General features: G+C 42.2%; 1 protein-coding gene across 2 annotated transcripts in view; it reads right to left on the reverse strand.

Annotated features, from left to right (window-relative positions):
- The window catches only part of LOC115397478 (mannosyl-oligosaccharide 1,2-alpha-mannosidase IA), a 198,037-nt gene that overhangs the window by 7,964 nt on the left and 173,095 nt on the right, over positions 1-16,978 (reverse strand). Inside the window, exons 5-9 of one of the 2 annotated variants that reach the window (XM_030103828.1) lie at positions 10,939-11,033; positions 4,578-4,704; positions 4,338-4,431; positions 3,006-3,121; positions 121-340 (exon numbers count right to left, since the gene is read on the reverse strand). In XM_030103828.1, coding sequence (XP_029959688.1) covers positions 121-340; positions 3,006-3,121; positions 4,338-4,431; positions 4,578-4,704; positions 10,939-11,033 — 652 coding nt within the window. The remainder of the gene's footprint in view (positions 1-120; positions 341-3,005; positions 3,122-4,337; positions 4,432-4,577; positions 4,705-10,938; positions 11,034-16,978) is intronic. The other variant, XM_030103829.1, reaches the window with a different exon arrangement.

The following is a 16,978-nucleotide window of genomic DNA, read 5'->3' on the forward strand; positions in this document are numbered from 1 at the left end:
GCAGAAGCAGTCTTTTCCCAGCTGCCTCGCTGAGACTCCTGCCTTGAAAAATACTGCGCAGCCTTTCAAAGCGATGCTCTGTCTGCGCCGCTCCCCGACAGCCCTGACATTTCCACCCACCTGAGCGGGTGTAGCTCTCGTGGCATGTGTGTGTGATCTCGGCAGCCAGGTCCAGGTAGTGCTGCCTCTTCTCCTGCGCTCCGTCGTCGGCCCCGATGCCGATCATGCCCCCAGAGAAGCAGGCCAGGTGGCCCATTTTGTGGTCCAGGATCCCTCCCCGCCACTCGGCCATGTAGGTGAGGCCGCCCGGCGACTTCTGCACCAGGTTGGCTTCGATTGCCTGCAGCGACACACACGGGCAGGCGTACTGAAACACTCTGAGATGTAGTGGGCGAAACCTTAAATGACCGTTGAGCCAAACGGCACAATCAAAAACAGATATTTATAAACTTTCTTGTTAATGACAAATTCACATGCGAGTGTCATAATTCAGTCAGTTCCTGTTTTCAGCCTCTCTCTCACTTTGATTGAATTACCGCTCAGAATTTGAACATTTGGGTCCCTTTGCAGCTGTTTCCTGTCACTCCGATTTATGCTTCCGAAGACAGACAGTACAGGAGGAGCCCCTCAAAACGTTACTTCTGGATGACTCACCGCTCTCATCCACCTCTCTCGCTGCTCACTTCGCCTTTGAAAACCAGCCTGTCACACCGAGCAGTGATGTACCAGAAAGCACCTATAATTAGGAATGGAAACTCTCTCTTGAACCTTTTCTGCTGGCTCATTGTTCATTTTTCAGTTTCTTCAGCAGCTCTTCAACATCAGGTCAAAGAGTTAAAACACTTTTCAGCCTGATCTGAAGTTGCCCAGTTTATTCTATTCGGTAAAGTCTCTGGAAACATGTTCCTGTTCGTAGTGTTTTCACCTGCTCCACTTGCCACATTGATTTAAATGTATTGATCCTATTATGCTGTGCAGAAACTTTAGGCTCGTCTCTTAGAAGCTAATTGTTTGGCATATTGTGGGAACAGGTCTCTCCTGAGAGTGAGGCCTTCTGTTTCAGCGAGAATGCAGCATAAATAAAGGTTAATTGAAAAGAAAACCTGAGATGGGCTCCCAGATGAGAACAAAATATTTGTTTTGTATTGTCCTGGGCTGCGGAAAACTGCAGCCGAGATCAGCTGGAGGTATGAGACCCTGGACAGGTCTCCATCAGAAGGCAATCAGAGAGACGGACAGCCACACATCAATCAGCCTCAAATGCACGGTGTGAGGCGGAAATGTTCACCACTGGACCACAAACCTTTCACGCTGATTAAAACTTGATGAGGATGTAACTCACAATAACAGAAAACAAAACAACACAACGCAACATGAAAGCTTCTAAATGCCATTTCACTGAAGATTGAGGCTGATGTTTTCCCCACTAACCAGCACTTGTTAGCCATAATGATTGTACGTCATGATTGGAAAATGTTCTCTTATTGTAATTAGTGGCCTCCATTTATTTGAATGCCGCGGATAATGAGTCGAGCAGCGGTTTCACCTTGGATCTCTGTATAAACATGCAGCGTATAACTTAATCTGATCGCGCCGGGTCCTTGGCCATTTAAATACTGAGTCACAGGGGAGAAAGAAAGTCTGTAATTAGCAGGTCTGCCTCTGGCTTGACCCCGTGATGAGGAGTGCGGAAGTCTCAATGGCAATCTTAAGTTACTGTCTGTGATATTGTAATTGTAGCCGGAGGCAATGTGCTTTACCCTGACATTATCTCAATTAAAGAAGAAAACAGGCAGCTCCTGATGTATGCTAATACATGTGTATAATGGGCAGTGTGTTCACCGGCACAGAGAATTTACTGCAGTTTTTCAATGTGAGCATTGGAAGGCATGTCCAAGTTCACTGAAATCTAAAATAAAAGGAAACCGTCTCACAGTAAAGGCGATGTCTTTGTGTATCCATCAGGACACCGTGAACAATAATCATACAATCACAAAACAATAGAGAAATTGTGAATAGAGGTTTGAAAGAACTGACGTCTGTTGTTCAGAAAGCAAGAAACCTCCTTTTGAAAGGTGAAGCAAGAATCATTGATAGAAACATCAACAAAATCAGAATCTTCACACTGATTCAACAAAAATGTCCATTTGAAGGTCAACCTGCTTGTTTGTTTATTCATGTTTGTATGGATATTATTACTTAAAAACAATTCAAATTTAAACACAATGAAGTGAGTAATGCAATGCTACTTCTTTTAAATCAAGCTTTAAATCATTATCGTTGATCAGGCTATCCATTAAACAAGATCTTGCTTTTTTATTACTGTATCTTAATTTTTTCAACCTTTATTCGTATTCTTTTTCATGCCTCTCTTCACCACCATGCTTTAATTTAAGTTAATTTGATGATCTTAATCATTAAGATTAAAACTGTTAATCACCTCGTTTTAAATGTATTTCCTTTGTTTCCTTGTAAAGCACTACCAACTGCCTTGTGGCGCTGTGCTGCTATGTAAATAAATTTGCCTTGCCTGGCCCAATAATTAAAGTTTCGTGCACATAGAGAAGTCAGTAAATAAAACTGTGAAACTCCTTTAAACCCTGATGTAAATGTGTGTGGGTGTGTGTGTGTGTGTGTGTGTGTGTGTGAGAGAGGCTATAAAGGAGGTTTCGTTATCTTATGTTCGGGGGAAAAGCTGTTTTTGAGTCTTCTGATGAGTTCCTGTTCCAGCATTGCATGCTAAATGTCGTCGTTTTCAGGAAGTTGGCTCCTAATGATGTGCCGCATGGTGAAAACGTGCACAGCGTCTCCGTTAACCTTCATCTCCTCCAGTCCTCCTTGGCGTCGCGGCCGTCCTCTTGTCTTTCATCTGTCTTGGGTGTGAGGCCCTTTGTTTGATCAACAGCTTATGCAAATTAAGATGATATTTCTTTTTTTTATCTAATTGTGCCATGCCTGAGCGGGTGTGTGTCTTTGTGTGCGTTGACAGATAAGGATTTCCATACCTCCAGCGCGCTGTAGTACATGTTCTTTGCGTCCTCGTCGGTTTTGTCTGACATCAGATATGATTTGATGAGATACTCGTAGAAACTGTCCCCGAGGCCGCCGATGGAAACATGATCTGAAAGGGGAAAATGAGGGTAAACAGAGTTATTTGACAAGGTCACACACGCAAACACACATACACAGGTGTTTTTTTTTCAGTGTTTCTGTGAATTGTTGGGATGAAAAACAAAATGAATTCAGAATTTTGAATGAAGGTGATAGAAGAATATTCAATAGTTGTTGGAGTCAATACTTTCTACACATTTAACCTAAAAGTGGGATTGCTTTAAAGGTCGTTCTACTGTCATTCTTCATCTTTTTGTTTCATTTCATACACGACAAGAGTATCAAGCGCTGTTGTGGCAGTAAAGACAGCAAGTCCATCATATGACCATGAGAAATGCACTGAGCTCTGTCATTGTGAGAACATGCAGCACTGGAATGGAGCTGGATGACGCCACACAACTCAAAAACTGTTAAAGTTTGAATGATACAACACATTTCAAGCTTGTGCAGAGATTGAAATAAGTGGCTCTTGATAGACAAGCAGCCGTATGCTGTGCTGTTATTGCACGAACACACACCTTTCACCAACTCGATCTCCAACGCTTTCACACCGCTGCAGTGTTTGTCCTTGACACAGACAGACTAATGGAGGCTGTGAAGTCAACCCGAAACTTCTTCCTTAGTCTTCAAACTCATGTACAGTTATGCTTTCTCACTTCCTCTTCCACAACAATTACCTGCAGTAATCATCCAGATTACCCTGTCTCCTCTCTCACTGTCCTCTTATTTTTTTTTTATTTTTTTGCACATCCTTTGCAGGTAAATCAGAAAGATCCAATTTCCTTCAGTAATTGAATTCATTGTGACTTTAATAACCCAGAGCGATGGGAGCCATAGAGGCACTGCTACTGTACGAGGATGATATTAAAATGAGAAGCAGCAGATGGATGAGTGAACGACACGTACGAGCAGCCAGGAGAGCATTCGCACGTGAGGTGACGCGAAGTCTGTGTTTGTGATGTGAAGGGCAAGAAGACACAACGCTTAATGAGCTTTAAGCCACCAGGAAAACACCGTTGGGAACAACCTCCTTATGGCACATCTGATTGTCTTCAGGGATTTTTTTTTGTGTAACAATGCAAGATAGTCATTGACCTAGAACGTGATTACAAACTCAGCTGTTCACCATTTATTTATAGAAGGCGTATTTACTCATAATATCAGAAAAACACTGACAGATGTGTAACTACTTTTACTTTCTTGAAAGCATTAATTAGAATACTTACGCTGGACCCAGTTGCCACTGACTGGACTGAGGAAGTTGGGGTACAGGCCGTGGGGTTTCTCAATCTTGTTCAGAAGTTTCCGGATGTTCATCACCTGCAAAGTCAAGTCAAGGTTTCATGCAGTCAGTCTGCACTACGTCATCGAATTGGATGCAAGATCATAAGAAACAGGAAGTCACAATCAACAATAACAAACGTCATTTGTAATCTGAGTCTGAGAACGTGAGCCACATATCAGACCTTCTCCGTGTAGATGGGGTTGTTGGACAGCTCGCTCAGGTGCACAAACTCCAGGTGAAGTGTCCCAAACTCAGCCAGGATGCTGCTCCCGGCCGAGGCCCAGCCCCAGCTCCAGCTGGTGCCACTGCAACAGAGGCCACATTCACACCGGTTGACTAAGTATCGTCAGTGTCACAGACATACACACACGTAAATAAATCTTTCACATCGGAAGCTGACAAAATCAGTTAAAAAAGATGTCTAATGGTGTAGACTTGATATTCTTTCAACATCGGCTCCAAGTGGAGGAGTTAGACTGTCGAGTATTTACTCGACGTGTACCTTTTGGCCTGCTTCTCAACAGTGTGATGCTTACTGTGACATATTGTGAGTTTAACCATAATCGAAGGTGCTCCTGTTATGATGTGAAATGCTATGCTTGTTTTAGAGCTACCAGTGGTTTTGGCTGTGGGACTATTTGCTATTCCGGGTGCAAAAAGCCACACATTTGGTTTAAATGAGGTCTGTGAAGAGTGTGAAGTGTTTGCAATTTTCTTTTGGACACAGAGCCTTCACCTCACTCATTTCAAACCTGGAGTGGGAAACACACCAGAACAAGTGTGTGTTTCTGTTGGTGAACACCTTCACAGATACAGACTACAGTTTGTGAAATGCCATCATCATTCACTGATCGGCTGTCGCCGCCATATTGCCGCTGTGCATCGTTTGTTGTTCTGTCGCTAAGTTGACGACCGTGACCTTTGGAACAAACGAAGAAAGGACGGATGAGTCTCCAAGGAACACCGGCTGCATGGATTATTATCTGTTATGTCAGGTGTTGTGCAGGAATGGAGCTCAAACCAGCAAATCTCTTCCTATACACGGTGGAATTACAAAAAGTAAGTGAAGAAGTTAACAACGTAAACACTGGAGACACGCCGTGAATGGAAAAGGTTTCACACTGCTGGGGTCATTGACCCAAAATTAATCTTCACGCTGTCAAAAAACAAACTCCAGAAACAACTTTGTGCAGTTATTTTCTCGACAAGTGGATTTTGAGGGGAACCAACTTTGGTAAGAAGCTTGTTTGTCACATACTTAATTTACTACACACTTCAAAAGTTTACGACAAAGATATATAAAACTTTTTGACTGTTACTCCTTGATAGAAAACTCCTCCAATGAGAGATGATCAATCCTCCAGACTGTGAAAACATTCAGTCATTCAGCCCACAGGCCAAACCAATGCGCCAATGCGAGACTTACATGAGACGGCAGTGCAAACCACTTCACCACTGTGGCTCCTAACATTAAAGCAGCACATGAAAGCGATGTTCTTCTCATGTTACTTTAAACTGAGTTCAAACTTAAACAATATTCCACTGTTTGCCGCTGTCCAGATGGTTTTATATTTTAAAAACATAAATAAAAAAGCAGGGAAGGTTTCAGCTTCCACCTGACAGCTGAAGGGAATAAAGGATATAATGTGTTTCCAGGCCAGCCGTGCCTGATGGCAGGATGCTGGAAGTGGAAGCAACATGAAAAGCTCAAGAATTCTCTTCAGGTTCTTTTAGGTTCCCAAAGCCTGTTTCATCTCCTTCAGTCACGTCACTTTTTCATCAGAGCGCAACGGAGCAAAGTTTGAAAGTGAAGACAGTAAGCGACTCTGACTGCCTGACAGACAGTTCAGCACTCAGCCTGTGTTTAATGTGTCATGACACACTGGTTTTAATTTTTCAGCCGTCGCTTTTATTCAAAGAATATTAGCATAATTAAACAAACGTGTCCCTGAGAGTAACGTCATCCCTCACATGATCGCCAAAAGGAGTATTTAACCATCTGAAGTATTATTTTAAAACAGAGACGTAAGCTGCAACTCACGACGGCAAACAGAAAACACAGCACTAATTTTACTTCTTGTTACGTTTAAGCAGAGAAGTTTCTGAGCAGCAGCAGAGCTCGGTGAGTCTCTGGGCAAAATTCTGCAAGTAAGCTCAGAAACTAACGGCGCGCTGGCAGAAGAACGTAAGATTGTGGATGTTTTGATCATTTCTGATATTCCCACTTGTTAAAGTATATAAAATTAACTTGGCAGCCGATGTTGGCCGTCGTAGCGAAAAACATTAATTACATGCTGTCAAGCAAATTGAATTCCTGCCCCGCCGAAAATAAACTAATCACAAGCCTATGAAATAACCTTTACCATCATCTGCCATTAGGCGAATTTATCGCCGCGCGGCGTGATTGATGTTTCTGTAAAGTTTTATCAACATCGACTGGAAACTCACCGACGCTGCCAGGCCGTGACTGTTAATGCTCTTTCAGATAACTTTTCAAAGCTGATATTAACAGGGTCACCAACACATAACACACTCCACTTTCCTCCCATCAGTCAGTGCGACTGATGTCACTTGACAAATCTATAATTTAGAGAACGGCGCGGCGCGCGAACGCCCGGCGATGATTAGTCAAGGCGGAAAGTGCCGCGAGGAATCCTCCAAGAGCCGCTGGAGGATATCAGATATCGGATAATGAATAGAGCCGGATTGTTAAGAGAAGGGGAGAAGACGGTGGGAGGTGGGCGGCTGGGGAGGCTGCAGGGGAATCAAAGACTTTGCCTCACTGATGAATGCTCCCATTAAATGTTTGGTGGGGCTGCATCATTAGTCGCTCTGGCTCGGGTCGTATCTGATTCCTCTTTTAAGAAGAATCAATCTCGGCGGAGGTGCAGGGCAGCAGGTGGTGTGTTTGCGTGTCGTTGGAGAGGGAGCGGGCGGGGTGGGGAGGTTTTCCCCCCGGTGCGAGCAGCAGCACCGGCACACATCCATTAATCATTTCACCTCCTGTAATAAACATACGGCTTTCCACAGCTGCCACAAATACGATCAGGTGTAAATGAAAAAAGCAGGAAAAAGGCGGAAATCGAGATCAAATGACACAGATATTGTTTCAGGGAAATTGGAATTTGTGCATTTTACAAGATATATAATAATTGTCATTGTGGATAAAAATGTTTCTATTAAGGGTTCATTCAGGTCTTCAATTCTGAAAAGGTGAGCAAAGGTCTTTTGAAGCAATCACAGCTAAAAGAAATGTCAGGTTGTCTGCTGTGACACTAATACTAATGATATGTTTTAATTATTGTGATTCACATCCTGATTCCTGGTGAGAAAAAAAACACAGAAGTTCTTCAGTTCTCTAAGACAGATGAGCTTTGGTCAACTTCCTTCTTGAGTTGCCAGTGTTTATAGAAATGTTGTTTTTCCCCAACACTCAGTTTCTCATTTCCACCTCATCAAGTTCATAAATCGAGATCATCAAAGGTGATTTTTTGTCGGATGTCCTGCCTGATGCGACCCTCAGTTACGTTTTTAATATCTAACACACTAAAGGCCTGATCAACTAAAGCTTTTAAAAACTGGCACAAAACTGAGACGAAAAACAGTAGAACTCAATCTGCTGACAGTTGGATTTTACAGACGCTGGAAGTATTTGTACTTGGATCTTCTTCTGTGTTATCTAAAACTCTGCAACCTTTTCTAAATCTCTCCTGTTGTTCTTTGACTTAACGGTTCTCATATTGCATTTCTCTCTTTTAGCCAGTGTATTTTTGGGAGTCAAAAATTTGACACAATTCATACAGAATCACAGTAAATCAGCCTTAGAAACTTGTTAAGTTTGTAGGTTTCAAACTTTATTTTGTCAGTTGTGTATCTGCTCATAATGGGAGGATGTGCAGCAACTTCTGTAAAACCTTCATCAATGGGGCTTTATTACACTGTTATAAATAAATATCCATCAGTTTATAGTTAATACTTAAGATATTCTCAGTGAACTCATAAGTAAAGACTGAAAAAACTGTTTATCATAATTTGGCAGAAAAAAAAAAGTTGCTGTCTTTATTCACAGATGCAGCTGAATTAAAAAAGGTCAAACAGCAGAGAGACAAATGCAACAATTTTAATGCTTGACCACAGAGCATAATGAGCCATGAGAGATGTGTAGGAGAAAACACTTAATTAGGGAAATGTAGCACATTTTTCCACAGTCTTTAATTCATCTGCAGTTAAGTCTGTCTGATTTAATACAATAAGCAGGTACAGGAGAGACTCAGTCTGTGTCCAACAGGGACACACTAAACTCTATTTAATTCCAGGGCCGATTCAAGATAACACACCACTAGCTTTGCAACGATGTACTAGTTATTATAGTAAACTTTCATATTACAGTCATCCAATCACAGGCAAGACTCAGCAGCCTGTAGCATGAATTTAACAAAAGTCATATCTAACAAATGCAAGTTTGCAAAAGTTGAAGTTGTTTTGGAAAAAGAGATTGAAGCACTCACTAATTGCAAATTTGTTGGATAAATTTACAGAAAATAAAACCAAAATGCTTTCAGGCTTTCAGTGTGTGTGTGTGCGCGTGCGTGTGTGTGTGCGCGTGCTTGCGCGTGTGTAATCAGAAGATATGCATGTTAGGTTAGTGACCTTAAATCGTCCACAGACGTGCATCCGTGTGATTGCGGCTCACATTACAGCTGTAATGAACTGGTGACCTTTCCGGGGTGAATAGTGACTTCCTGTCAGTCAGCTGGGATCAGCTCTGCTCCCCGCAACCCCAGATATGTTAATGTGGGCGCAGAAAATGGGTGGTTGTTTTCTAATTCCAGGGTTTTACAGTTCAGCCCCTGTCTTTGACTGCTTAAGTATTGAAATGCGTGTGTGTAATGAAATGATGAGCGGTGTGTGAGCATGCAGCTTCGCAGACGTCACTCCTGATGAGTTATTGTGGAGCAAAAGAAATGCACAGCAGAACTGAGTTCGCCGTAGACATCCCGCTCACCGGCTGCTTTACCTTCTTACACATTGCGTGCGTTCGCCGACGAAGTGACTCGTGTGGGCGCGCATATGGTTGTTTTTGTGCAAACAACCCCGTCAGCCCTTAAAGCCGGCTGCACTTGGGGCAGCGCCGGTTCCTCCTGCCCATCTGCACCGCTGGCACATGTCTGGGATGTCACAGGAATTAAAAGTAAAATAAGGTAATCAAATATGCCGGCAGCTGTCCGGTTTGGCTGCTGGGTTAATTGGTAGCAGGTGGATGACAGGGGTGCCAGGAAGTATCCTTCAAGAAGATGGGATCAGAAAACGAGAGGAAGAGGAAGAAGTATGATGAGTTTTACTCAAATCGGAGAAAAACGAAAAAAAAAAAAAAGTTTAGGAAGTTACTGTTTGGTGAAATATTTGAGGTTTAATGTCACAGGACACCTCATTATCCATCTTGCTCACCTCGGTATTCACGCTCTGCACTGTGCGCTGGTGAGAAGATTAATGGCGCCGTAGTAAAATAGGCCTTTGGTGGTAATTCATCTGTCACGCTCATCAACACAGACCGGTCTGACTCTAAAGTTGGTAAAACTGAAAACAATTACATATTTTAGACCCGCTGCTGCCTATAAAACGGTCAAACTGAATTCTGAACACGTCCAGAAGTACAGAACTCCACGGCGACATCGCTCCAGAAATGAAAATGGCTGGAAGTTGTATTGCGTGACCGCCGCAATAACAAGATTGTGTCAATAAAGATTTTAGATTAGAAAGGCAATGGTTTAGAACAGATTAAAATTTAACACCGCGGCGTTAAGGCATGCAAATGTTATTCAGATGATGTTCCAAAGTGTTGATGAACACAAATTAATTCTTATCCAGATGTCATCGTCATTGTGGAGCTCAACCTGCAGGCGATCCATCGTTAGTGAACTAGTGGCGCTGCTCAGTGTTTGATGTTGACACCTTTTTTTTTAATTATTACAATTATTCACTTTTTTCCCCCCAAATTTTATCTTTAACTAATCTACTTTTTCCACAGAAAGTTTCAGAAACTTAAAAAGTGGTGAAGCTGGATGTCATGACAATCGATGCCAAGGTGCAAAGCATGATGGGAAGGATCGACGAGGAGGATTTTACTGGGCAAAAGAAGCTCATATCTCAGTTTTGTCATTTCATTCAGTGCCCATGTAAACGGAAAATCCTCATCTCTCATCTGGAAAGAATCAGATTGATGAAAAAGTGAGCATGTAACAAGTGACAAATGACAGATTTGGAACGGAACAGATTAAAGTTTATTTCCGGCGCCCAACAGATTTCAAGTATTATCTCCTGAAGCCGATATTCACTATTGTCGCGCCCAGCCAAAAAGGGGATTAAGGGTTCGGGTGTATATTTGCATTTATCTTCTTGACACCTCCAAAGTCAAACTTTGGCTGCTGCCACGATGAGCGAACTTTTCTGAATGGATCAGAGCCAGACGATCAGATAGCGAGGTTTCATCTGTTATCGGAGACGGAGGACGGCTGGAGGTGAAGACGGGCGCTGAGACTCACCTCCCCAGGTTGATGACTCCTCGGGGGATTCCTGTTGGCGTGTTGAAGGCGGGCAGAAGCTTCTCTCCGAGCTCCAACACTTTAGTCTTGAACAACTGGAGAGAAAACACAAAAGGAAAAAAAACAACCGGATCAATAAACAATAGTAAACAAGACACATACAATAGATGGGAAAAGTCAACAACAACACTTGAAGGATGAACAGCGATCCTCTTTTCTTCTCTCTTGTCTGTGAAAGGAAGACAGGACTGGAACAGCTTTTGCTTCATGCTGTGTTTCTTACACAAATGTTGTCTGAACACTTGATTAAAAATAACCGCTACTTATTTTATTTCTGTTATTGAAACGTGAACAATGTGGATATTTGATTATGTCTGAAAAACAAACTGAAATCATCCATTTCCCGGTTTAAATACCTTCACAAATACATAAAAATGAAGTCACCTTGTTCAGAATCACTTTATTCAAAAGTGCGGCTACGTTTTTTTCGACCCCAAGACAAATTCATGAAATTTAATGCCTGCCACAGCAGATAAAACCACCTCTTCCATTTGGAGCCGCTCCTTTCACGTCTCCAAAGGCCAAGTCAAACCTGATGGATCGTCTTATCAGTCACCAGATCTCCATTAGCCAGAGGAAACAATGTTTAGGGAGAAAAGAGGAAGTGGAATAAGATATTAAAATCCTGACAAAGAGAGGAAGATCAGAGCAAACAGAGAGGCGGCGGAGCAGAGGTGAGAGGAAAGAAAAAAAAAAGGACTCAGAAAGAGAAAGAAGGCGATAAAAAAAAAAAAAAAGAGCTAGAAGTAGAGTGTGGAGGGAGAACGAAGTGGAATCAAAGACCGAGCTCAGTCAGAGAGCGAGCGATGGAACGGTGACTCAGCAGAACGACGAGGGCCAAACAGAGAAAAATAATTCCAACAAAAGGTAAAAACCGCCGGCCTTCACTGCGAGGCCAGCATTTAGTGTGCACTCTGCAGTCGTTTTAATAGGAGCTGCGATAAATATTTAACACTGCAAAATGAGTAAAGAAAATGTTAATGGCTTCTGTTCTGATAATGTGCTTTATTTCATTTGTCTCAGGAGGGGGGGTTTACGGTATAACGCCGCTAAATTATGCTGAGGGTGACAGTTTGAGACCTGCTCTTCAAGACCGCAAATAAATCAAACCAATAAAATTTTGCTGAACTGGCTATTAGAGGATCTCGGTGGCGGAGCAGCCACCACGCCATCGACACTGCGTTTATACCTCTGGGAGCAGCACGCAGCCCGGGCCAGCTCTTACACTGATCTCATAAAGACGATCTCTGTGCGGCTCAGGATGGTATAACTGTATCCAGCGGAGGTTGGACTCGTTAAAAATCTACAAATGTGCTTGTCATGTTTACAGATTCGCTTCCGTGGTGTGTAAGAATGACTGAATCGTTTAGACAAATTAACAAGACAGCTTCTAACCACAGCGACGAGAAGTCTGCTCAGCTGCTCCCGCTGACAGTGGCCTCACCGCAAGCCAAGCAACAGACTGAACGACTAAAAAAATCTAAATTATGAGGAGTTTTTGTTATTTTTTTTTTCAAACAATTACTGATTTTCAGATGCAACAATGTCTCATTTCCTCCTGTTTTCACAATGACTGTATATCAACTTGTACAATTCATGTTAAAATAATTGCCATTATTGACACCGATACAGAAATCAATACAATACTTTGTGCAAAAGCCATAAATCCAGTGTAAGGCAGCTCCTGACTCGTCACTGTGAAGTCTTTCATCCATGTTTTTACATTGATACTTGCAGGTTTGCAGAAGTCGTGCATTGCACCTTTAATCTTCTCAAAACATCCTCAAACTGAATAAGCAATAAATTCACGCGCAGCTGAATGAACGAACAAACATACTGACAATTGATTTGACATCTGCAATCTGCGAGAGCCTTCTTCAAAACGCGCCCGTGTTTGGTGCCAGATTCTAATAACTTATTCCAACAGATGCATTTGGAAGATGTTGCTGGAGAGCAGTTCATACATAAAGCACCACACTGGACAGGATCCCTCATTACATTCAAACAGTCGACATGCAGAGCTATTAAACCCCAAAACTATTTGAAGGAAGATTATTTCAAAAGAAATTTCTCGTCTTGTTTTTTTTTTCTTCAGTACTTGATCGGCTGTTTTATAATTTAGAGCCTGATTTTGTTAACTGACTGCAGACTAAAGCTGAAACATGAACACAGTTCAAACTTTTAAATGGTACTATTAAAAATTTCAGGAACTCATGTTGAGAAGCTGCGATAACAGGAAAATTCAAGATTTAAACAAAATTATATCAACGCTCAAATATGGCTGTTAAAACTAAATTCAGATAAAGTCTTTGAGTTCGGGCTTGATTTCTTGGATGATATAACAACAACCGAAAGGCCAGACTTTGTTTAGTTCATATTAAAAATGCAATTATTTCTATGAAATAGAAGTTGTATAAAATTACAATTTCAAGGTCAGAGACTCAGAGTTGATTCAGTTTGAAGAAATGAGGACATTTTTCTGTGTGCAGCTTTTAAAGCTTTCAGTACTTTAGCTTTGTCAGTCGAGGCAGCATGAAAGAATAGCCTTATAGCCTTAGCCTTGTGTGTGTGTGTGTGTGTGTGTGTGTGTGTGTGTGTGTGTGTGTGTGTGGGCACCGCGTTCCCTCTGGAGTCCCTCGGTTCTCTATTTTATCAAAGAGAGCACTAATGACCCTCCGCTTGGTCTCATCTCGCCTTTCTACCAGCACTGAGCAAAACAGCAGCCCACGGGGCCCCACACACACACACACACACACACACACACACACACACACACACACACACACACACACACACTGGTAGCACTATCTCTGTGGGACCTTCCAACTGATATAATGCATTCTTAACCATCAGAGCTGAGTGTGTTGACTGAACCGTACCTGTGCTGTAACTCTAAGCCAAAACACACATCTCAACACTCAAACATGTGAATTTGACTGCATTTCATGTCAAACAAGTTACTGTGTGTTCGGGACTTTAAGTGGCGTTTATCGAAGCAATGCATCATGAGGAAGAGAAGAGAACCTTTCGAAGTCGTAGCGCAGAAGAAGACAGGTTGATTTTTCTGTGCCCAAATGAAACTGTCCCGTCAATAAGCTTCGGCCAGCAGCTGCTCTTCGGGAACCGTCTGTGAACTTGTTTCTCAGCTCTGGCCATCCCGCTTTAAACCTAGAAAACTAGATCATGTGCATAATACATAATATCGCCTCCTAAATCCAGCAAAAATAACTAAAAAAAGAGTCACTCTAGAAAATAGCTGATTGCACCAAACAGATGTAATGAACCTCAAGTTATTATTATCATTAGGAGTAGGTGTTTTGCTCTTTATTGTAACATGAGTTTTAAAGTTCCTTTAAAAAAAAGTGTGATATTTTGGGGGTTCTGGATATTTGGTCTTTACCGCTGACATGGCACCTCACAATTAACCCTCAGTTTATGTTGTTCATCTCTGTGGAGCCCTGGATTTAGACCTCACAAATCCTTGGAGAAGAAATAGACGACACTCATATGCAGACACACACACACAAAAAACCACGTCACAAAAACAAAGAAAACACACACGCTCTCATTTGTGTTGGGTTCTTGCATCACTTTGAACTCCTCCAGAGAAATAAAGTTCTGTTTGAGTCATTTAAATAAAGCGTCGCTCTCACATTGAATAACAGACACACATAAAGCAGGGGCTGCTGATTACACTGCATTCATGTGTGCTTGTTTGCTTGTTTATGAATGACTTGATTAATTATAGTAAAAACCCCTTTGGCTGGCATCTGCTCTGTGATTTACTGTACACAGGCTAAATTAAGGGCCACATTCATAAATCTGTCTTTGGTGACATGCCGCCGCTCTCTGGTACGATGCTGAGAGCCTCCTCCAGCGCACAGGCTTCATTACTGGAGTGCTACTGTAATTGCACTTTGTGTGTGTGTGTCTGTGTGTGTGTTTGTGTGTGTGCACCGCCCAGTCAGTCAACTCAGTAACACGATAAATTTCAATAAATTCCAACAGTGATTCTTGTCTTTTAGTTAGAAATCTGGACTGGGTTTGTGGGACAGGAGACTGTTCCACAGCGAGCCTCATCAGAGCCCAGCAGAGAGCAGAGAGCCACTTTTCTTGGTCTGCCACTCCTGCTTACCGGTTAAACATCTCAGGCCTCGCCTCGGGGAACAAAGGGACAGGAGGAAATAGGCGTCCGTACCCTTGTATCTGCCCAGCTGTCAGTGGAAAGCCTGGTAAAACACCGGCATGGCTGCAGTACTTTGAGAGATCGGGATCGGTTAAGTCCCAGCATGAGGCTGGTGAGACTGTTTTTCTCTTTATCAAATCCCATAAAGTGTTCAAAGCCAGCGATGTGTGTGAATTTGGATCGTTCCCGCTGCTGCTGCCCATCTGGAGCCCTCAAACCTAAACTCATTTGGGTCGACTGACAATATATTTCTCTTTAAAGTTGGTAAAGTTCACTTTTTGGTCACTCGTAATATAAAATTGTGCTGAACAGACTTCATGGTACAAAACAAAAACCTTTAAAAAAACAACACTGAAACTAGAAAAAAAAAAAAAAACTAAAGAAAGAACCCACAAAAGACAGTCAGAAACCTTTCAAAGTCGATCTTTTAAAGTTGAACATTTTTCCAACATAATGCTTCTAGAAAGGAGCAGATAAAAGATGCTGAGAACTACAGTTTAGCAGCTTTTTATTGAATACGCTTCATATTCTCACTTTCTTTTCAGCTCTGTTTTTGGTCTCCACCAGAAACTGAAGGCTGAATCGGGCTGTTTTAGAATTAAAGTTACTTTATTGATCACTGGGAAAATCGTTTGGGTGATAGAAATTGGACTTGTTTTAATTGCCGATTGATCCTAACAGCTGTTAAAATAATGATAAAAAGACTTGATAGTTGTTAGACTGATAGTTTTGTTTACAACCTGGCGTGAAGTCAACATTCAGAGCCCCAGACTGAATCCATCTCATTCCTGTTGCTGTTAAGCAGTAAGATCCTGTAATTCAAGTTTTAGGGAGCCGGGCAGAGGGTTGATACTCAGGGAGTCTTAAATGTTGGATCTCGAGCTCATTTCTCCAAACATTAGGGTTCCACTGTATTTGTCTTCAGCCGTTTCATACACCACTTGATTCACAATTGTCACTGCATGTTTTCAAAATAACGCTCAAAGCTTTTGATTTGAACCGCTTTGTAACTTTGCCTGAAAAAAAAAAAGAAAATGAATTCCAGGAAAGTGTCCAAAGTGATGAGCCTCAGCTGTTTTTTCAAACAAATACAAGTCTGTGGCTTTTTTCCAGGTCATACCCCTGCTTACCACCTGAGCTTTCACACTAATCTGAATCATGTTGTTGTTCGTCCATCCATCCATCCATCCATCCATCCATTCATCCATCTTGATATTTTCTGGCGTGACAGCGAGGCTGTTCTTTCTTCAGATTTCAGATATATCCACTAGTGTGATCAGACAGGTGATGGACATGCTGACAATATAATACGGCAATGAAAAGACTAACTAGAAGATGAGTTTCAGCAGCTTCATCGGCCGCTTCAATCCCCCACTCATAATGTCACTGATTCAATGTAAAAAATGTGAGATTTTAATTCAGGAACAAAGCCGGCCGTCCTTTACACCTGCCATCACCTCATCTTTATTCACATTACAGAGATTTCAGAGACAAAGCGGGCTGAAAGCCTGATCTGCCGAAGATGAGAGACGGCTGGCAAGCAGCAGCGTCACGAAAAGCTGAGCTGCAGTTTGAAGGTAAATCTCATCTCGGCTTCAGAATACTGCATGTGGTTTGTCTTCATTCTGTCCTCTGGTTCGGAGACCAAAGCAGCTGCATGCTGCGTGCATAATGCGGTCTTGATGTAAGTCCGGTGCAGCTATTTTCTGGCAAGTGGTTGCCTCTTTGAGAAGAGATCATTTGAAGTCACTTCAGATTACTGTGTTGCACAAGTAAGAACCGAATCTAGAAACT

This window comes from Salarias fasciatus, chromosome 11, assembly GCF_902148845.1.
Source record: "Salarias fasciatus chromosome 11, fSalaFa1.1, whole genome shotgun sequence".
In the NCBI taxonomy this organism is placed as follows: Eukaryota; Metazoa; Chordata; class Actinopteri; order Blenniiformes; family Blenniidae; genus Salarias; species Salarias fasciatus.